The 22,329-nt window shown below is 43.4% G+C and overlaps 1 protein-coding gene across 1 annotated transcript in view; it reads right to left on the bottom strand.

Moving 5' to 3' along the window:
* dmxl2 (Dmx-like 2) overlaps positions 1–22,329 on the bottom strand; it is a 37,715-nt gene that overhangs the window by 11,096 nt on the left and 4,290 nt on the right. The window contains exons 2-38 of the mRNA XM_080496958.1: positions 18,948–19,073; positions 18,600–18,671; positions 18,406–18,484; positions 18,011–18,155; positions 17,225–17,291; positions 16,926–17,098; positions 15,582–15,762; positions 15,289–15,469; positions 14,959–15,177; positions 14,592–14,863; positions 13,635–13,901; positions 13,238–13,467; positions 12,680–12,882; positions 12,095–12,216; positions 11,656–11,745; positions 11,420–11,528; positions 11,215–11,334; positions 10,880–11,107; positions 10,409–10,695; positions 9,984–10,156; positions 9,238–9,889; positions 8,753–9,073; positions 8,548–8,667; positions 8,154–8,289; positions 6,893–7,003; positions 6,606–6,775; positions 6,173–6,270; positions 5,904–6,069; positions 5,239–5,503; positions 4,901–5,103; positions 4,380–4,766; positions 3,839–4,021; positions 3,432–3,728; positions 3,139–3,330; positions 2,932–3,008; positions 2,072–2,202; positions 1,352–1,597 (exon numbers count right to left, since the gene is read on the bottom strand). Of these exons, the coding sequence (XP_080353084.1) occupies positions 1,352–1,597; positions 2,072–2,202; positions 2,932–3,008; positions 3,139–3,330; positions 3,432–3,728; positions 3,839–4,021; positions 4,380–4,766; positions 4,901–5,103; positions 5,239–5,503; positions 5,904–6,069; positions 6,173–6,270; positions 6,606–6,775; positions 6,893–7,003; positions 8,154–8,289; positions 8,548–8,667; positions 8,753–9,073; positions 9,238–9,889; positions 9,984–10,156; positions 10,409–10,695; positions 10,880–11,107; positions 11,215–11,334; positions 11,420–11,528; positions 11,656–11,745; positions 12,095–12,216; positions 12,680–12,882; positions 13,238–13,467; positions 13,635–13,901; positions 14,592–14,863; positions 14,959–15,177; positions 15,289–15,469; positions 15,582–15,762; positions 16,926–17,098; positions 17,225–17,291; positions 18,011–18,155; positions 18,406–18,484; positions 18,600–18,671; positions 18,948–19,073 (7,099 nt within the window). The remainder of the gene's footprint in view (positions 1–1,351; positions 1,598–2,071; positions 2,203–2,931; positions 3,009–3,138; positions 3,331–3,431; positions 3,729–3,838; positions 4,022–4,379; positions 4,767–4,900; positions 5,104–5,238; positions 5,504–5,903; positions 6,070–6,172; positions 6,271–6,605; positions 6,776–6,892; positions 7,004–8,153; positions 8,290–8,547; positions 8,668–8,752; positions 9,074–9,237; positions 9,890–9,983; positions 10,157–10,408; positions 10,696–10,879; positions 11,108–11,214; positions 11,335–11,419; positions 11,529–11,655; positions 11,746–12,094; positions 12,217–12,679; positions 12,883–13,237; positions 13,468–13,634; positions 13,902–14,591; positions 14,864–14,958; positions 15,178–15,288; positions 15,470–15,581; positions 15,763–16,925; positions 17,099–17,224; positions 17,292–18,010; positions 18,156–18,405; positions 18,485–18,599; positions 18,672–18,947; positions 19,074–22,329) is intronic.

Below are 22,329 nucleotides of genomic sequence, written 5' to 3' on the forward strand. Positions count from 1 at the left end.
AAGGCGGCTTCACAGGGGAGTCTTATCGATGATTTGGCATTTCAGGATTTCCTCTCCTCAGAGCGAGCCCTTCAAAAGGCTCTCGTCTTTGACGCGAGCGTCCTCAGGCTCTTCAGAGACACTGAGTCTAAATGTCAACTCCTATCTCCTCCCCTCATAAATACAATGTTTGCAGAGAATTCTTTGGCCTCGTGAATTATGGATCAACAGTTTCAACTTCACAGCAGGGCTGTGCTCATATGGACAGATCTAAAAAAAAAAAAATAGAGCTGTTTGGTTTCACAGACGTCTACTTTTCTACTACAAACTACTGATGGGACACCAACTGATCAATTCACAGTGTGTTTCAACATTTTATTCTGCGAACTCAACAAAACACAAGTCGGTGTTCAGTTTAAGCTCTACGATTGTACGTCCATGGGATTTAACCTTCTCGAGGTGTACCTGGTTTAGTCTCGGGTTCAGATTTAGCCTGAGAGGGCTGCTCAGGCTTGGCATCTGAACACTCCTTGCTAGGCCCAGCTGCTTCGGTGACATGACAAGATGAACATAGAGGACGTCACAATGTGTTACATGCAATGCAGAACACACGCACACACACTCATACACACACGCAAACAAACAAACCAACAAACAAACACGCGCACACACACAGTCACACACACGATTTGTAACACTCAACACAAATGACTATGTCTTCATAGCACTGGTGGGCTTAGTTGTTTGTAATGGGCATTCAGTAGTAAGTTGCAATTAGAGGAGAGATTGGTAAAATCAAGCACCTGCGACAATGCAAACCTGCACAATTACCATGCACTGCAATCCTGCAAACCAGCACTGCAATCCACCAGCCCAATTACTCACAGCTGGCCTTAGATGCAGGTGCCACAGTGCCCGACCCCTCTCCCCTTGAAACAGGAGGAGGGGGCCGTTTAGGGCGCTGGGTTTCAGTGGGGATAGGAGAGGGGTTTGGGGTGAGGTTGCTCTGCTCAGGTCTTCCTGTGTCGTGAGGCTCCTCTGGCCTGGCTGCCTCAAAATCAGCTGGCGCTGGGACACAGGGTAGAGGGCACACTCACACAAGACACTACACACCAGCAGCAGTAGCATCTCAGGAGCATCAACAGAAAACGAGCAGGTGAACATCGGGGTGATTATATAGAGACCTAGAGGGATGGAAACGTTGCTTTGGAAGATTAAAAAAAAAAAAGTGTCTACAGAAGGATAAGGTACCGACAAGAAAAGGATGAGAGCAGGAAATTATTACAAAGACAGGGGGGGGGGGGACTTAAGACAAGAATTACCTGGTGAAATTAAACATTTTTAGTAATTCAGTACAAAACAACAATGTTACCTGGTGGGAGCTCGGGCCTCTTTGGCTTAATAATGACTTTGGCTCCTCCTCCAAAGACAGCGGCCCACATGCGGTTATTGAGGGGATGTGCTGCCAGCCGGAAGAGCTCATTGCTGCTGTGAAGACCCAGGCCGTGAATGAGCAGTGACAGATAAACAGCAACGACGGCTTCACACAGCAGCACATTGAGTTTGGGCTGGTCCTCCTCCCTCGTAGACGTCAAGAGCGATATCAGGGACGATACACCTACAGAGAGACGAAACACAACCGCACCAAATGAAGCTTGGATAATAGATTATAGATGTCGACAGACAAGCAGACAAAAATAGCTTCTACAGTTGAAGAAGAAGAAAAAAAACAAAACACAATCTCTGCAAAAAAAAGAATCCATTTATGAAACATTTGCATGATGGCGTGATCTGTCTTTGCCTTCCCATTTCCTTCCCAGAGGCCATGGAGGTCCTTTTATAGAACACCATCTGCCTCTCCACATAAACACAGACTGCTCTGCTCTTCCCATCTCTCTGCTATTCATATTCTCTCTCCATCTCAATCACGTCTTTGATGCTCACACATATGCCATTTCCCCAATCGCTTGCATCCTGGGAGGATGCTGGAATAAGATCTGACTTGCCTTCAGTCTCATTAAACTGGGTTTGACTGACAGTATCACAGCAGAAATGCCAACAGAGAGCGAGCGCGGCATAGTTTGTGTGTTACCTGGCCACTGCGCAGGAGCGGAGTTGGGAGTAATATGCTCTTCGATGCTTTCTGTGCGTAGTCGTTTCCTTTCGCTAAGCAACAGGCCCTGGTAAACCATCCCCGTGAACTGGTTGGCCTCCGTCTGGCTGCTGCAAAGCCACAGCAGACAGAAAAACACTGTGATGCAACTATACAAAGCATGTACAGAACGCAAAGCAAGTTAAGATTACAAAAAAAAAAAAAAATACCACCGGTTACATGACGTGATTAACAACAATGAACCCCTTTACAACTCGATCTATTCATTTTTGATTTCATGGCTTTGCAGTTCTCAAAGAATTTGCAATTACCGAGTGCTTCTGCTACTTTCTTTCAAGATAACCTCAACTCTCTGATAACAGGTGATTATTCAATAATACTGCATGTTTTTAAATGTCCCAAGAAGCTCATTTTATAGGTTTGTGGTAAATCCTGACTGTCACTGGAGGTCAGTCGTGGCAAATATAGGGTTTGTGTCTTGCCCACCGTTCACACATGGATGGGTCAAAATTAGAAAGAGGAACTGTCAGGTATCATGAATGCAGAGTTGTGGTTCTGAGAATGATGAATATCAACTTCAGTCAGTATGGGCAGCATAGATGTAAAAAGGTAGATATTTTTCCAAATAACTGCAGCATTGCATTATGTGTTTTAATACATGTTTTTTTTCTATCTGAAAAGGTGGGGTCGTATAGTTGAGGTGTCAAATTCGGCTCCCTTTCAGCGCAAAACAGCATTCCCAAAACACACCAATTATATAACATAAATAATATTCTCAGAATTTTTTTTTTGTGTGGGTGATACGTCAAAAACAGACACTTCACAGTGGTGGAACTTACCTGTAGCTATGGCTGTCACACAGTGCTTGATAAACACACGCAGACAATGATGCTGCGAGTGTGTGCAGAGTATTCACCTGAGGGACAAAGAAATACATCAGAATTCTTCATTAAAATGAAAAAAATTGTGAGTGTAACACAGGAAGCAGAAACGACACTCTTTTAAAAGCCAGATTTTTTTTTTTTTTTTTTTTTTTAGCTTCTCACCCGATCGTCCATCCTATCAGGATGTGGAGGAACCTCCATGAGCGTGATTGTGTGGAGGATGTCGTGAATGTGGTTGCCGAGGTGGAGAACAGGATTTGCTATGACTGTCTTGGTGGGAGCAATGCAAGCTGAGAGCAGAGGCAGTGTGGTGGGCAGAGGCAAAGGAGACTGCAACTGCTTGACTGTCGTTTCCTACCGAGCAAAAAGACCACATTTTGGTTTTAGAATTACTTCAGATTGTTCTCCAGAACGAGTGTGCAAAAACCGAGAGCGCTTCTTCAATGACCGTGTACCTGCTGACTCTCCTGAAGAAGGAACAGAAGCTCCATGCGAACCGAGGTGACCCCCCCACCCTTGGCTCCATGGAGACTGCAGTAGGAGAGGAACACCCTCAGCAGGGCCTGGTTCTTCCTCAGCCACGCTTTGCGCCTTTCAGAGTGCTGCTGCTTGGCTTGAAGACGCCTTCGCTCCATCTGGTGGCGCTCATATGCTCCAGCCTCTATATGCTCCAGTGCTTCGTCTGATATGTCCACTGAAGCTGAACGGTCTCCCCAGCGCTCCACCTCTGAATCTTCCTCCTTGCCTTCCACCTATGTGTGCAAAGAAAAGGAACATTTTATTTCCGTTTGTGTGCGCACACGCCGACGTGAACCACTGAACATTATTTGCCCATTCTACAGTAAATGCTACTGCCGTGTACCTTGTAGTTGCAGATCTTATGCATGGCTGCTATTTCCTTCTCAAGCCAATTATAAAGCTGAAAGCGGAGTTTCCCTCCGTCCACCTCAAATCCTGTGGCCAGCGTGCGCAGCTCTGTCATCAGGATCTTCAGACAAGCACGGAACTTGAGTTGCTCTGCGATCACGTCCACCTCCGACTCACCCTGAACCGTACAACAGTCAATTAGAGAGAAAAGTACACTCTGTGGACTTTTTGTATTCAAGACCAGCCTAATTCATAAATCAAGTGAAGCAAAGCCTCAAACATTCTTGCTGTAGATGTCTGGAGTAGATTCTGGTGAAGACATTTCGATTTACACTGTGAGCCTTTTGATTTTCAATTGTTTCATTTAAGAATAATCCACAAAACTACACAAGCAGCTTTGATTTCATGATGCTAATTGTAGTTTTCCATTATAAAAGAATGTATTTCTGTGGTAAAATAAGAGGAATTATAAACCACAGGTGACTCAGCGCAGCAAGAGTAGATTGTAATAATGTTATAATAAACGCTGTTGATACCTGGGAGTCCTCTCTCTGCAAGTTGGGGCTTCCGTTCTCTTTGATTGCTTGGGTGTCCGTCTCGGGTTTCTTCATGGTCAGACCATCATCGTCATCATCCTCATCCTCATCCTTGTCTTGCCCCCAGTCCAACTTCAGTTCATCTTGCTCGACCTGGATCGCAGGTTGGCTCCAGTCCATCCCACCACCACTGTCATTACCTCCCCATGCAAGTGTGGGTGCTGCTGCGGAGCCCCAATCCAGACCTCCCTGGGTGCCATTTTCCAACGGCTGGCTTGTGTTTAAGTTGGCCTTAGAGGAAGCTTCACCGAGAGGTGAAGAGCCAGATTTCTTACTGACTTTAGGAATCTTGGAGAGCACTTCTAGTGCCAATACTGGGCAACCCACCTACAGAGGAAACAAATATGAGTAAACTTGGCAACTTTGGTTTCGTAATTAACATTTAATTGGCAGTACAGATAAATTAAAGATTCAGTAGAAAACTGCATCACTGTGGGTAGCCAGGATGCCGATTGGCTCACCTTGAAGTGTGCGTTGGCAGTGGTGAAGAAGAGCTTGCGCTCTATAAGGTTGATCTCATCTGCGCTGCTCTTCTCAGACGTGAGGCTCACAGCGGCCGTGGTTCCCTCTGGACTCGCATAGTGGCGTCGGATGATCAAAGGATGCGTCCTCAAGTAGTTATAGAAACTGAACACGACGGGATTGCAGGATTTCACCATCGCGTCTGAAAACCAAAGAGTGAAGAAGAGAGAGATGGATCAAAAAGGCCTTCGAGAGCAGCGTGCAGAGCAAAAAATAAGCACAGTAAAATAACTTTGAGTTTGTCTGGATGTGAAGGAAATGTCTGCAGCCAACTGACCAGGGTTCTCGTCATCTTCTTTGGGGATTCGCTCTAATAGTGTATCCAGGGCTCGTGTGTAATCCTTCATGATCCAGAAAGCGATGCTGCGGAGGAACGGGTCAGGGTGTAGCCTGGAGCAGTGGTAACCGCTCCCGTCTCTGTTACGGCCCAGGACTTTCTCATAAAGGAGGCCTTGACAGGTGGATGAGTTTTCAAAGTCGGCTTCATACAGTCTCGCCACTATCATGGCTAACTGGAGATCCTCCATTTTCTCCATTAACACCTGCACGCAATGAAAAACAAGGAAGTGTTAACTTCATATATATAATGAGAACGGCGCACAATTGTGAAGACTTTTTGGAACCGATTTTCACTGCAGACTATACAAGCAGCTAAAACATGCAAAGCCCACATTTCTATTTCCATTTTATTTGATATCTTTCTTATTTTGACTATGCAGTGTGCAAAACTCAGGCCAAGGAAAGCTATGCAGGATTGCAACGCGTCTTATCAGAGTAATTTAGACTTTGCTGCATAAGCAATGTGCTGATATAACTCCTATACAGAGAATCTACTGTAAGTCAAATCAAAATGGAATACACATACAGACTCAACAGTAAGCGGCCATGGTTATGCATCGTAATGTAAAAAGTGTGTGTGTTTCTGTCTGTATTTATTCACACCTCTATGGCATCTTTAAGGGAACCAGCCAACAAAAAGAAGGCAGCGGACTGCTCAAAGCGCTGTTTTCCCAGGAGAGAAAATGCATTTTTCAGAGCTGCTTTTCGCCAACGGTCTTCGGTGAAGTTGTTCTTGAAGAACTGAGTCATCTTCTCGTCATGCTGTGACCTGGATGAAGCACGTTCACACATTCCATGTTAGCTTCATTGGGAACTTCTCTTAAAGACTTCATCGTTCAAACTGAAATGAGAGTTGGGAGACAGCGGCCCACCTGAAGAGTCCCCACAGGACTGCTTTCTTTTTCATGGCCAAGTAGAACAGAGCAGCATCTAAAGGATCATTGTGCCTCTGGAACGCAGCTTTACCCAACTGATGGCAAACACATTAAAAATACTACATTAGTCATTTTGGCTCACATGAGTTCAAAACGTCTTAATAATCGCTTTAAGTAGAGGCGCCCCATTCAAACATAAGTCAGTGTACATTCTAGAATATGTTGCATTCATTCAATTTTTATTGATTCCTGGTCAGTTGTATTGAATCGTATTACGTTGCCAATAACATACAGTGCCGTACCAATAAAAACTGTCTGCCAGTCGAGAAAAACAAATAAAGCATGTGATTCCACAAAACATACAAAGTTTTATGGAATAATATTCTAGATAATGTGCTCTTTTGGTATTAGCGTGAATTTGTCCGGGTACCTTCTCCACCATTTTCCGTAGAGTGTTTATGTTGCGTATCCACCAACCAACTCCCACGGCTCTGAGCTCGGACCATTGAGGGTCGCCTCTCTGCATGGCTGGGATCATGTTCAGCAGCTCCTCTTCTGCCTCCGAGTGGAACGCCCATGCAAAGTGGCACGTTGACAGGCCTACAGCAGACACAGTGTCAAAATAAAAATCAAGCTTTTCGGGGGGAAAAAAAAGGAAAGTCAACCAATATATCGCATGCCTCAAAGCCAGGGTACTGATAATGAACAGAGTTTTACCCTGGTGGAGCAGCTGCATGCGATACAGCGGGGGAAGTGAGGTAAGCAGGCAGGTATGAAGACGCATGGCGAGAAGGTATCTCAGTCCACACTCGTCGAGAGCCTCACCGCCTATTCAAAAACCACAATGTCGAGAACATTATCGGGTTTTCTTTTGCAAAAAAAAGACTTAAAATGGCTGCTCTTTGTAAACTTTGGTATCTTGAGTTCATGTCAGAAGATACATCTCTTGTCCCTGAACATTCTTACCCTCACTGTGCTTACATATTCCTGGAACAGACTGATCTCCCACTCATAAGAGACTAAATAAATAGAATGGAAAAATGTAAAAAAAAAAAAAAAAAAGACAACAATAATATAATAATAATAAAAAAAACACCCTGCAGTATATTAACTGCTATTTATGCTTATACTGACGAGCGAGAACCAGTTAGAACCAATTTTGGTGTTGTGATACCACACCTCGCCCTGTCCATATGTCAAAACGTCCTTGGGCAAGACATTGAACCCCAAGTCACTCCCAATTGTGTGCGAGCACGTTGCATGACAGCTGTCACCATTAGTGTGTGAATGAATGTGAATAACCGGATAAACTTATTAAAAAAATACATATGAAAAATAAGTTTGAGGATGCTGGCAAATCAATAATCTACTATATAAGTCTATTTGAGACATTTCTAATTGAGACAGAGTATATATGCTTAGCCTATAGATTTCTGACCTTAAATCCTCTTTGTTAAATGTCTCTTAGTTCACATTTATTAATATTCAGAGTCATTCTGCAGAAATGAATGTATCTTCTGTCTTTTCTGAAACTCTAAAAAGATTTTAAAACTGCTGACTAATTAATGCGCATGAAAAAACTTGAGCAAATCAAGAAGTATATATTCAAACTGTTAAATTTTGGGGGGGAAAAATAAAGTAGATAATACTTAAGATGTTTCAAAAGAAAAATACAAATGTTTTGTTTGGTCTGAAATAAACACCTACAAATCTCAATACTCACTATCCTGGCACTTGCAAACACACATTAAATAGAAATGACAGGGAGAGCGAGTTTACCTTTAACATAAACCCTATTATATCTGTAGGAGTTACATTTATTAAACTTGTGTACACAAGATGTTGATCCATTTTTCATTACTTTTTCTTAAACAAAACACCCTTGGGAAAAATGGAAAACTCATTCACAGTACGTTATTTACTACATATGATCACAAATAAACAGAGATCACACTAACTACATGTATAAATAGACTACCTGTGTACTGTTGATCAGCAGAGCTTGTGACCTCTGCACTGGTGGTCGCAACAGTATCAGCTAAGGCCACCAGGAACATCTGCTCCAGTCTGGTGAGTCCAGGGAGGCTGGAGTGCATGAGATGACTTGACAATACCTGGAGACGCACAAGAAGAAAGCGAGCAAACAAAGCGCGGGGAAAAGCAGAGAAATGAACGTTAGTGTGAAATGACTGGATTGGTGTGGACAGCCTGCTTATTTTTTCACACCATAAGCACCCCACACCATGATTTTGCATGATAATTACTGCAGCAGAATTCAAACTATTTCACACCATCATAAAATTATGATTACTGCTAGAGTATATTATATTTAGAAAGTATGTTAGGCATGCTATCTAAAAGCTAGAGCATACCTGAGCATGCTCTGGTCCAAAATAGGTGGGTCCATACTGAGAGAGGTTGATAACTCGAGACTTCCTCTCTGGCTTATCGGTGGCAAAGTTCACAAAGTCATCAGTGGTGACCGCTTGAACCTGTTTATACAGAAAGAAAACAGACAAATAGTTAACTACAAGTCACTGCAAACATCAAGATGAGTTCGGGTTTTCCAAAACCTACCTGGAAGAGATCGGCGTATTGATCCTCTGTGGACTTCTGGACTCCCTCACTATCAGCTGCCTTAGCAGCCTCTTCCGGTCCCTTGTATGAGGTGTCGAGGTCAGCCAACATGAGGGAGTAAAGGGGCAAGGGAGGGATGGAGTTGATCTCTGTGTAGTCCCTGCCTCCGTCGCGTCCAGCCACAATGGTATCTTTCGCGGTGCTGCCAGTCACGCTGATTGTCCGAGACAGATGGCGTCTCGATCCGCCCTCTCCTGCCTCCACGTCTCTCACGACAGCAACTTCCCCGGCAATACATTTCACCAGGTGAGCGAGGATTGCCTGACACATAAAAAGAGCCACTGTTTATATACTGCACAATCATCAAAATGTGTAACCATGGGCATTGTGCATTTGTATGTTGGTTTTTTTTTTGCCCAAAGAAAATAAAAACGAGTAAAAAAAGTGTTTCTTGACATTGTGAAATGAGGCACAATGAAACTCACCTTAGCACGACGAACCTTGCCCAGGTCCATGAGTTCCAGGAGTTGAGTCGGATGATACTGGGGCAGCGTCGGGGACAGGGAATGAGCTGCTTCAAACAGCCCCCCTTCCTGAAGACCAGCCGGTGTACGAAGAGCTTCATCGACCGCAGCACTCCCTTCAAACACACTCTTCGATCTGGCTCTCCCTTCAAACACTGAGGAAGAACCTGCAGTTTGACCCCCTGCGATGTCTGCCGATGACAGGTTGCCCTCCTCGCCTTCACCAGGCTTCTTGTCTTGATGCCACTGAGCATACACGTGCATTTCACAGTCCATACCCACAACCAGGATGCCGTCTCTCACCCAGGACAGAGAGACTGGCAGTGATGGCGTGCCATCCACCGATGACAGAAGATCCACAGTTCGAAGCAGGATCCAGCGTGAGCGGATACCCTGCTTGATGCTGCCCCCTAGAGGAAGGGTGATAACAGCCACCCCTTCTTTACTGCTGGTCTGCTCATTGACCATGCCGGAGATACGGCCATACATGAGGATGTTGGACCCGACCCCCACCGTCAGGATGTGCGATCCGTCTTCTTTTGATAGCCAGTCCAAGTGTACGTAGTGCTTGATGTTGGGTGAGCTATGATCTCTGGTCATGTACAGGTCAGATCTAAAGTGTAATAAACAAATAAAAATAATAAAAATGACTAATGAGACCGCCAAAAACAATTACAAATGCCACAAAAACACAAAATCCTTCTTACCTGCTGTAGACAAAGAGGTTGGAGTCCACGCTGACTCTTGGATCGAGTGTTGATGAGGGCCTGGTGAAGTCATCCAGATGGAGAGTTTGCTCTAGAACCCACTCTGATCCTCCAGTGGACTCGCACTCATAGATGGACACGTGCATAGAGAAGTTCTCTCCAGAACTCTGCAGCTGAGGATAAGAGATGGAGGAGTGTTAACATGTAAAAGACATATAGTGATATGGGGACATGAGGTCATCTCCTGAGTGCATTCACATCCATTTGCGTCGTCAATCATCATGCCACGTCCCAGTGATGGCTGTTTTACCACTTTGGCAAAATGCAATTTAAAACGTTCCGTTCAAGGTATGCATTTCTTATCGAATTCCTCCCACACACTATTTACTTTCTCCAAAAATGATGGTGAAATTGTGATTTCCCACCTGTCCTTGTCGCGGTTGTTTAAAAGCCACAGCCAGCCGGCCGATGTAGGAGCAGGACACAGCTACAGGCCGACCCGACACACACACGGCACTGTTGTTGTCTTCCTCCTCGTTCATCAGAGCCCAGGACTCCCAGCGGTATGCACGGTTGTCCTGGCCTTCCTCGCTGTAGCCCTCATCTCCCTCCACGCCGCAGCGCCAGAACCGTACACGAGAGTCCGAGCACGTTGTAACAATCAGGTATGGAGCCAGGCACACGGGGTAGATGGAGGAGGAACTGAGATGACCTAGCAATAAAAAAAAATACAAAAATTGGAAAACACCCCCCTCCAGATATTTCAATATTTCATGTAAATGTGCTTTTCAGCTGATTTAAAAATGTCTAGTATTTGTCAACTGCACTTTTAAGTTATGACATACATCCTCGTCAACCTTGGAAAAACGGGTTTGCATCAACCTTCACAAACGAACCTGCAGAAGGAGTAGCCCTGGTAACCTCCACTCCGTGAGGCAGGTCGAGCCGTTTGCTGTACACCAACTTGGAGCTGAGGATGAGTTTGCTAGCTGACTGCAGGTTAGCTGTAGAAGCCGAGCGTGGCAGAGGTCTGACAGGAGAGGTCTCTGGAGAAGAGTCTGGATTCACAACTTGATTGGGAACCATTAGTTGACTCTGGAAGCTATAATCCGGACTTGGTTCATCTGGACAAAATGAAGGAGAAATGCGAAAGTGAGCCTCCAGCTTTGCAAAGGATATGTTTTTTCTTCAAATATACCAGCAACAACCTAGCTGTGTCGTTTGAACTTACCAACACAGGCTTGCACAGATTTAAGGTGCAGGTGCCACATCTGCAGGACAGAGTTCCTGTTGAGATCCTTTTCTATCACAACCAGAAAAAACTTCTCCGAAAACGGGGCTGGTTGGTACTCTAAACGGAACAAAAAAATAAATATTTCACTGAATCAGCATCAAGTTTGAAAGAGGAGAAGGAAGAACTTGGCTGTAATTTTCACCTTCACCAGATGGAAAGGCAGATGTGAATGCTTCTTGTTCTTTCTGAGGCTTGTAACCGAGAATAAAGTCCTCTTGGAAGACATGCAGCAGTTGGGTGTTGGCGCCACACTAGATTGACATGAGCACACCATCAGTTACTGAAGTCCATGCATGTGTAGTTTCAAAACTGAGAGCCCAGAATTTCTGTAAACTACTGATCTGTACTTTTCATGAAGAACACATAGCGGCTACTAACTTGATTTGTGATGACATCCAACTCTATGATACATCCAGGTCTGGCAGTGGACTGCTGGCTGACGATGTTGAACACTTCGCCCACCAGTTTCTAAAAAGAGTTGCAAATGATTGAGTAATTTTTGGCTGAAAATTTCATTTCAACTCAAAAGCAAAATGAGAACAATCCAACTGAATATGTTGAGGAGTGCCGGGAGGGGAGAAACAAGACGATATTTTCTTTTTAAATTGGAATTTGTGCACCTGATGTTTAATCACATTCATTATGGAAGGCTGCATTGAAAACGATGACGTAAAACGTCAGGCATAGGTGCGGCTAATGTAAGAAACCTAGTTACATTCGATTTCTCTTCCTTTGTGTCAACATGTGAAGGACAATAATCACTTCTGAGTAAGCAATCACATTGTTCATCTGTACTGCGAAAACGGATTAAACTCACAGAAGTTTCAGGATCTGACAGCTCATCCAGTAATTTTCTGGCATCCACCACAGCTTGATAGAGACGCAGGTTTTTACCATCTGATGCCACGAAGCAGGCGCTGGCACTGTTACAGTAAGTTCCTGATGAGCACAAACATGTTTGTCAGAAAGGATATCATTTACATGCAATGCAATAGTAATTACGTGCTCAAAAATCCCTCAAATCTCTTCTGGCATCATAGAATAGTAATTTAGAGGAACTGCACACAATAAAAAGGTACATTGTTACTTCCAAGGCACTGTCATAAAAACATACCGTTTTAAACATATGTATTGTTTAGCAAAGTATATTTTATGTAGAAAATTGTTTAAGACTGCACATACTGGAGACTCGGCCTGATACAAATCTGCACATTCCCTTTCACTATTTTGTCTTATCACTTAAGAGAATAAAATATGTGGTGCTATGGGCACAAAACAGAAGCTTTAATGATTCAGGGACAGTGAAATTTCCTTTTGTAAGTTGAACTGCTTGATAATCAGGTTTCTGCACTGTCATCCAATAAAACTTAAATTCATATTAAAAATGCATGGTGAAGTTTACCTAGTACAGAGCTGGGCACAAGAGTAGGGAGCCAAGCAACATTGCTGAAGGCAGAGGTGTGCAGAGAGTTGATGCGGGCCAGTTCAGAGACCCCTCCAGTGCAAGACAAGGGTCCAATGTGGTCCACCCTCCACAGAATCAGCTCACTGTATATGGCATTGGGATCGTGAAAGGTCCTTGTTGCTGCATTACGAAGCTGCTTCCTGTCATCACAAGAGAAACTGGGGATCAGTTGTTGTGTTTCTGTTACCTGAACAGGATCTTTATGAATCTGTAGCATAGCATGGTGTAAAAATATGTCAACCATGTCATTCTTGCAGTAAAAAGCTGCAAGTGCACAAGAAAACAGTGTGTAATCAGCAGGTCACTTATTCTGATTTAACTGGTTAGTCTTGTTCTTATATAAGCAAGCAGGTACGCTGTTGTTATTTTATGTAAAGGACAGTTCAGTAGCAACAGAGTTGTAGACAACAATGTGCTTGTATGTCAAAATGACTTGGATTACACCTTTGTTTCTTTATTGTAGAGGATAAACTAAAATGTGCCTCTGTTCTGTACCTTGGAAGTCCCTTTGGTAGAGGAAATGTGGGTGGCTGCTCCCCTTCGAGACTGCCAGGGGCCGAGGGAGGGGTGAGCAGGGCATTGTGGTGAGAGGAGGTCAGCAGCAGTGGCAGCACTGTGTGACAGGCTTGGTCATTCAGATGAAAGCGGTGGCCGCAGTACCGGAACTTGTGAGATACCGTCAGTACATTGGAAAAGGCAGAACGCTCAGCAAATGTCACTGCCCACTGCAGAGAGAGGGAGTCAAAGCATTGTATGAGGGCAAAATACAAGCAAAATCACTCCATGTGACAATCCTGGTCCTCCCCCCCCCAAAAGTGTGTGTTAAAGGGAGCATTTTATGTATACATCTGTGTACATTATGCATCTGGTAAACCCATAATGCATCTTGTACCTGGTTAAGGGATCCATCAACGTGTTTGGAGACCATCATGACCGCAGGACTAATGCCAAAGCAAGGGCTAGGAGAGGAGGCCACAGCAGGTGATCCCAAGCCAGCTGAGGCTGAAGCAGAATGGGAGACGTGAGCCATCCTCCCTTGTTCGTTTCCCCCGGCGCTCTCACCCTCAGTCAAAGTGCAGGCGTACATGAGGATGTTTTTACTCAGTGAGTTAGCATCACCTGTAGGAAATGCTACTGGGATACGAGAGGAGAAGGACACCTGGTGGGAGATGCGCGAGGAAATAAAGCCATGAGTACCAAGGGCGAAATAGTCCCTTATCTAACTGGAAGAAATGTGCTCCATCAGTATTTCTCCACATCTCAAAATATATCAACTCAAAAAATGTTTATCAGCAATAACAAACTCTTTTTTGTTTCAATCATAATATATATGCTTTGTCTGCATGATGAACTGGAATACTGTAGTCCATGCAAAGTAATTACAGTATAGTGAAATAAGATCTCAATAAGCTAAAATAAAGCTGAGCAAATTTTATTCTTTTCTTTAGTGTTGTCTGATGCGTTTCATCTTCCTCAGCTTATTTTGTTTACAAGTGCTGCTTTTCTTTATGACAGCAGGACTCTCTGGTGCCAACCTCTCACTGCATATTAAAATAAAATCAGTGCGTGAATGTGGAAAAATTATTTGAGCTCATTAGTTTGTCTTTGAATCGTTACGGTTTGTATAGTACAAAGATCTGCACACATTTTGACAGTAATAATTTCTCGCAGCTCTTGCATAACCTTCTTAAAATGCTGTGTCATTTTACAATTTAGACAAAGCTTGACCACAACTATCCGGTCTATGTAGTTTGTGCATGCAACAGCGATTCTCATCTGCCTCGTGGCATTTATAAATATGACGAGAAAAAAAAAAAAAGTATCTTTCATATTATTAAATGTCACTCACCTGAACTTGTCTGAAGATGCCCTGGTTGAATTCATCCAAATATTTGACATGCCAAACCAGGAACGATCCATCAGAGGGGTGGATGGTGAACAGCATGTCTGGGCTCTTGTTCCACTCTGTGATCAAAGTCTCCATCTTCCGCTCGAGCAGCATGGAGGGCAAAGGCATGCTGGAGCTGGATCCAGGGGAGGAAGCCTTGGTGCTCCCTTGCTCTGCTGACTCACCCTCCTCTCCGTGCTCCGAGGATGCTTTGTCAGACATCTCATCGAGGTCTAATGAGCCACAAAACAATATGCTTTTACAACACGACGTCATTTTAAGCGACAGCGTTTGAGCAAAGTGACGCTGGCCTCAAAGTGCGTCATACCAAAGTCAAACTTCATTGGGGATCCTTCGGGGTCTAGGGGGTCTTCAGCAGTCTGGTCCAGCTGCTGTTCGGACAACTTGCGGAGCTGCAGCATAAAGAGATCCATGGAGGAGGTGAAGCTGAGATCTTTGTTGTTCAGCCAGTGAACCATAAAGCCTCCGCCACCGGTGCCATCATCAGGGTTGAAAACTGCAGAGTCTGCTAGCATTGATGGGATATCTGAAAAAAAAAGGTTGGATCCAATATTACAGTGTACAGCTGCTTTGAGTGACTCATCCCCCTGATATATAGCGTGTATTTTCTGATTCAGATTCAATAATAATGGCTCACCTGTGTTGGGGTTAATACTGGCTGAGATGTGGAAGTGACAGAGAGCATTGGCATGGTGAGCGATGTGACGGTGAGTGTGTGCGTCCTGTGTGCCAAGCTGGGAGGGAAGCAGCTCACTGTGAGCCACCAGAGCAGAGGATCGTCGCCGACCCCGGCGCAGGTGTTTTAGGTGGTGGATTGACTAATAAAAGTTCAAACACAAAAACAATCACACTTCTGTCACAGAAAAAACAAAACAAAAACGTATCTATGTTTTTTATAAATAACTGCTGATCATATACGACTCTAAATACCTCTAAAGCATGCTGGATCTTGTCCTTATTGCCTCCCAAGCCCGGCAGGCTGGAGCTGAAGGTGTGAGTGTTCTCGGAGATCTGTCCTCCGAGCAGACTGTCTTCGGGTAATAAAGTCTCTGACCACAGCCGACACACACCGTCTTCGCAGGATGTCAGCAACACATTGCACACTGAACCCCTTCAAAACATCAACACAATTCAAATGTCAAAATCTTTCTTTTGAAGTTGTGAGATTACGCAAATGTTCATCGAAAATACATTTCAGACCAATTCCAGAATGTTCTGCACTCAAAACTGTGTTGTATTCAGACCTGAACAAAACAAACGATCATTCACTCATCATTTTGTAATTGTACTATATTTTCAAAGGAATGTATGACTATGGACATCATAGATTAAACTGCAAAAAGAATTTGGTAATAAACATAATCTTAAATCTCTATATCAAATGACAAACTAGTAAAAGCAAACTTAAAAAGAAAGCACCATGAGCATGTGAAAACTTAGCTGAAATCTTTTGTGGGTGGAAGAAGCAACAGCAAAATGAAAATGAAAGCAACATTAACTGGCTGGACACCATTTTATTGTCTGCTTTAACACATGATTCAGCAGCTTTAATTTGCTCTACAGCCACAGATAAATCTGACTGGTGCTAAACAACCATAAAACACAGCACCATTCTATAACGACGACTTGGTCCAGAATGCTATGAAAAGAATGTGTTGCGATCGACTCAGGTCACATTTTTTAATCACCAAAACACACAGATTATTGTTTTCATGAATTATTTAAAACTTTGCGCTGCGCTTTAAATCAGTGGTTTCCAAACAGAGGTGCAGGATCCCCTTCATGGGGATGTCAGAAATCACAGGTGGGCTCAAGGCTTTCATACAACTATAACACTTTTTGTTTTTTAGCTTCTACATTGCACTTTTGCAGCAGGCCTATAAAACAGCCCACTGTTTTAAACAAACAATGTTTGACTTCATTGTAATGTTTCTGGCAAATTGGAGAAGCGATACACAGTTCTTAAAAGGTGATCTAAAGTGTTCCAGAGAGAAAAAAGGAACTGCTGCTAAACAACTTTCAACTTTTTCACAACTGCCGGTTTGCCAGCTTGTTTTCAGGGGGTTGTGGTTTTTTTTTCCAGGGCCAATAGTTTGAAATTATCTTATTTAAATGACTTTAAAAAGTGTCATATTTGTTGATTTCGGTGGCAGCTTGTCATTGAGAGTTCACGTTGGGTCGTGAAGCCAGACCAGTCGAGGACCACCGTCAGTTGATACGCAAGAATGGATAGGAAAGTCTAAAAATCCCGACTCTGTGACTGTGGATGCTTACTTTGGCATGTACTTGCTGGTCTTCCTCCAGGACATCCCAGTGACCGAGCGAGGATGTGCCAAGTAAACAAAGGAGAAGTGAACAGGAAGAGGCTTTTTGTCTGACGGGTCGTGAACCACCACCGCAGAGCGCCAACCAGTGGTGGGATACCACACCTTGAGTAAACAGTCATCCTGTATATGCACACAAGGGTATTCATTAAAGCAGTTAAACACATCCCCCCCCGCAGGGCCCACACGTGGGTAAAAAAAGATGCAATAATTTGGAGTTTTGTGACGTGCCAACATGACTTCTTTTACCTTTCCGACAGTTGCAAAGTACTCTCCGTCAGGAGACCACTTGGCAACGTGAACTGAAGCAGCAGTCCTAAGAGGTACAAGAGGACAAACAACAATATCAGCTACATTCACTTCTCCATGGGAGATGCTCAGCAGAGTAAACAAAACAAGCAGCTTCCCGTCAGCAGTCAATGTGTGTCAACCTTGTGCATGAGCTGTTGTGGTCACGCCAGCACTCACATTCCATTGTTTTAGAGGTTTCCGTGTTGCCATCACATGACAATTACTAATATGGCTTTTGTATGTTTATTTCTGTTTGCACAACATAAAGCACAGGCTGCACACTAAAGAAATGGTACAAGACTACATATAAACCTTTTGTATACGGTGAGCTGGTTAATCAGTAACCGCACCTCTGTTTTTACAAGAGAAAATCATATTTCGCCATCTTTTAAGAGGAAGAACGTCGGTTAATGTTTGTCTGCACGGGGAGGGAACTGACACTTGACTGCATGACTGGACAAAAATGATCAGGGGTCAGAGAAGATCATTTATTTTGTAACACTTTAGCTTTCAACAAGTAAAAATGAAACTTCTATCACAATTTGGCTACATTTGTAGAATGTTTTTGATTTACAAGGATGACGAGAATTGCTGCCGAACCATACATTAACTACATTTGCTTAAAAAAAAAAAAAAAAAAAAAAATGCTGCCCTAATGTAGATCGTTCTAATGAAACGTGTTTCTTTTAGTAAGTCAATAAGGCGGGGTTCCTTGTTTCAGCATTTAAAAAAGCAGTAACGCACTTGCACTGCCAGACACAGTTCCAGTCATTGAGGACAGGGTGGGGCCGGTCCTCCATCATCTGTCCATCCTCCTCCTCTATTAGGGCATCTGTCAGCGGAGGCGCCCACAGCTGGAGCCGCTCGGTTGCTGCTAGGATACGGTTCCCTGAGGACACAATAGCACTATGATGTACACGGCTTGTCCCACATTGTCTACTACAGTACACAGAGCCACACACACACGCACACGCACACGCACACGCACACGCACACGCACACGCACACACACACACTGTGACTCTTACATAATGCACGGAAGTTCAGACAAGCCAAAAGGGGGCTCAGAAGTAAGAGTTGCGTGAGCTGAGGATTAATTTTGTTCAAACGTCTGTTGAACACAGAAAGCAAAGGTGTACCTTGTGGGTCCCAAGCCAAGTTGTAGGTGATGGCATCGAGGAAGAACTGCCCTGTCTTTTGCCACTGATAGTTAAGCTGCTGTTAGTGGTGGGAGAGCGACACACACCATGCAATGTTATTGGCACACAGGTGTGATCCAACCCAGAACGCAATGATACAAGTCTCAAAGTCCGATTCAAGCAGCCCTACTTACCTTGTGGCGTTTGTTTGGGTTGGTCGAAAGAGGTTCAAAGACGCAGACTGTGTTTCCATAGGATGCAGCAATCTAAAAATAAAGAACTGAGTTCATCATCACAACATTGCTCACCCCCCATCAGTGCTTCTGCACCGTCATTCCCACAGGAGCGGGGCAAGGAGGGGAGTGGCGCAGGAGAGCAGGGAGACAAGAGCACGGGCAGTGCAAGGCGGCAGCAAGCACTGCTAAATGTGCCTCTTTATGCTCAGCGTCACTGGTAATGTCTTCTGGCAACCCAGAAAGAAAAATAATAAAAACACCCGAACTGTGTGTGGGAGCGTGTCTCGGTGTGCAGTCGACACTTACCCTGCCAAGCTGGTGGGAGCACTCCACGCAGCCCACCTGTATGTTTCCATTCTGAGCTCCCGGGATAATCTGAACACAATCAAAGTCACTCGCCAGTATCACTACATCACACCCTGAGCCGTAGGCCTGAAACACAGACAGACGAGAAGGAACAAAATCGGATGATTGAAAAACAAACAAATGGAACAAGACAAGCCTCATTGCCAATACATTTCTCCATAAAGTTTTGAAATAAACGTATATAGAAGAAGAGAAGAGAATCAGTGCATCACAGGCCACATTATCGCTGAAGAACACGAGTGCACATTGTGGTTTACACATATACAGCCACACAATACCTTTGAGTGCTGACAGAAACTGGTGATTCATAAACTCCAAGCCAGGCGCATCTCTCAAGCCGTTTTACTAATCACAGTGAAGTATGGGAACAACAGCTCAGGAAATACAAGTAGCCCTTCCAGGAAATTATATAATTATCCGAATAGTGCAGAGCAGCATGACTACAAACAGAAAACGCCAATCTGGAGCAAGAGTGCACTTTTATCTGATATGGAAAATGATGTGAAGAGTAATTATCTAAACAAAAATAAAAAGTGTGATTTATAAGATGCATTAGTCTCATGTCATAAATGGAAACAAATGTGGCAAAATGTAAGTATCTTCATGTATTCCGAGGTTATTTTTGTTTGAAAGACAATGTGTTGATCCTAAACACCCATTAAATTAAAACACAGTGAGTTATAATTTACCATGACTTAATGCAGGTTGATTCAGGGTATAGTGAAGCAATCCGACGTCATTCTCCCAAAACGCATCACGTAACCGAGATAAGCATCCCCACAAACACGTTTAAGACACATCTTCTCTCAAAACTCTGAATTATTGCTTTTGTACTGCCTCTTCAGAATGAACCTTGCACATGTTTGCATCGAGCATTTTAAAGCCTCACAGGAGCATCATGGGAATCTTAAACCCGGACTGCTGGAGCACTATTTGTACTGATCATTACTCCGACGCAAAAAAACAAGGCCTTCAATGACACTAATATGAATACTGTATGAGAAGAGTGCAATACTAGCACAGCTTGGCCGTTATTTTAAACCAGCACTGGCAGCCTGCAACGGCAAAGCCAACACAGGAGACGAATAATGCCACGAACACACCCTTGGATGCAGTTTGCTATCTGACTGCATGGAAACCGTACTTGGAAACACACAGAGACACCACACGGGCAATTTTCCTCCACTCGCGAGGTGATCTGCATTAAGATTTGCAAGAGGAGCTGGAGGGAAAATTGATCCGATTATTATAGGTGGCGGCTGGCATACATGGGCAGAATGGCAGGAACAGCAGCAGCACCTGGGAGACAGGCCGCTGACCTCAAAGCAACAGTACAGTCAGGATGACGGCTCCAGTCGTTCATTATTCAAGAGAACAGGAGGAGCAGCCGAGAAACTCTGGGTCACACAACAAGACAGGATTATTCGCCAAAGGTATAAGACAAAGTGACAGCCAGGGATGAAGTTATACTTTACATATTGTAACATAATATGGACGCGACGGGTACAAAAGAAACCAAAGGAAGATGTGTGCTTTACTATTATTGCAGCGGTGGCTTATGCACATTATAGCTGGAATTAAAGGCGGTCACCGTCACGCACCGTCTCCAACTGTTCTGCACCTCTCCACCTCTCTCCCTCTCTTTCACACACACACGAATGAGAATATGTGTCCTTAATGTACCATTTTCTACAGGGAGTTCATTTCCGAGCAGGACACTGCGATAGTGAACTTTACATGTATCGACCTGAGACAGGATAAGCCATCATCACTGCTTTGTTCTTATAATTTGGGCCAGTCGTCCTGCATTCCTTTCACCGGTCACACAATTTTGGTTTTCAATCAGAGTTAGTGTTCTTGCACAAAGACGTGACGGTATCGGTGTATTCATTGAATTTCTCAGTCAGATATTTTCCGTCTACATTAGGGCAGCACAATATATCACACATTTCCCATCAAGATATCAACATTACAAAAGACTGACTGTATTCTAATAAATGACATGTTTCTAAATCAAGTCGTTAAATTACCACAATATTTGCTCTACATTAGAAAGACTGCTATTAGGAAGAGCATGCCAAAAAACAATTTGGGTCCAAGAAGAGAAAGAGCACTGTTATATGGAAGTACTAATCTCAAACCACAAATGTAAATCATAATAGGTAACTAAATTAACGTATTAGTACATTTTAGGTAGAGCAGTTAAAGCAAATACAGTACATGCAATGAGTCTCAATAGATAATATACATACATTTGAGAAAAAAATTGGAAAAGAATCAATGTGAGACCAAAACATCTCACATTGTACAATTTGCAAGTAAATACACACAAAGTTTCTCGCACTATATTGGAGAAAAGCCTTATTATATACAAAGCATTTGATGGTATAAACAAAAGAGACTAAAATGTTTTTCATTCTCATTTACTTTATAGATTTTCTTATATTGCGTTTGTCTTTTGAGATCCTCCCAAAGGAAATTAGATATTGAACAGTCATGGCCGAGAGTCACATCTCGAGGCTCCAGCACCTCAATAATAATCAAGAGGTGCCACATATTGTCTTTTAATGACACACACATCTGAAAAGATCAGTCTATTGGACTTATCTTTCTGTCACATCAATGACTGAACAGATCTTTAAATAGCTGTGAAGAAAGCAACCCCATAATTACCATTCAACTATGACTTTAGTCCCTTTGAAGTCAATCCTCCGAGGACATATAACATAGATATTTGCTGGAAAAGTATTTCAATGAATATAATCTAGTTATCAAAATGGGCTTATCTGTTAAAGCAAAAGACACCACTGAGAAATTGGAGATTCTGTCTACACGGGATTTTTGCTATTTCAGAAACGTTTGGACATATTTATTGTATCCACTATATGAACAAGACAAATCTGTCACATCCACATGGAAACTGATTGTTTGACTGTTACATATTGGAATTGTAGGTTGTGGACCTGTCATGTGATTATCTTTGTTAGCATGGATTAGTGTCTGATCAGCACATGTGGGCTGGGTGTGATGGACCAATTTTAATTAAAAAAAAATAATTTTTAATAAAATTTGGGGAAAGCGGTTTTGGGTAATAAAGCATGTCTGGTGGAAAAGCAGCTGCAAATAATTTGACAAATGATAGATTGCAGATAAATGTCCACGAATGTCCAAGATTGTTTACTGGACACCTTTGGCTAAATGTTTTGGTACTTCAATGGCAGCATGATTTGGTTTCTCATTCCACTTCATGCCGTTTGGGATCGTGGGGCGCTGGAGGCACAGGCAGGGTTCAACCCCGCACAGGTCACCAGTCCACCACAGG

Source organism: Blennius ocellaris, assembly GCF_963422515.1.
Source record: "Blennius ocellaris genome assembly, chromosome: 1".
Classification (NCBI taxonomy): domain Eukaryota; kingdom Metazoa; phylum Chordata; class Actinopteri; order Blenniiformes; family Blenniidae; genus Blennius; species Blennius ocellaris.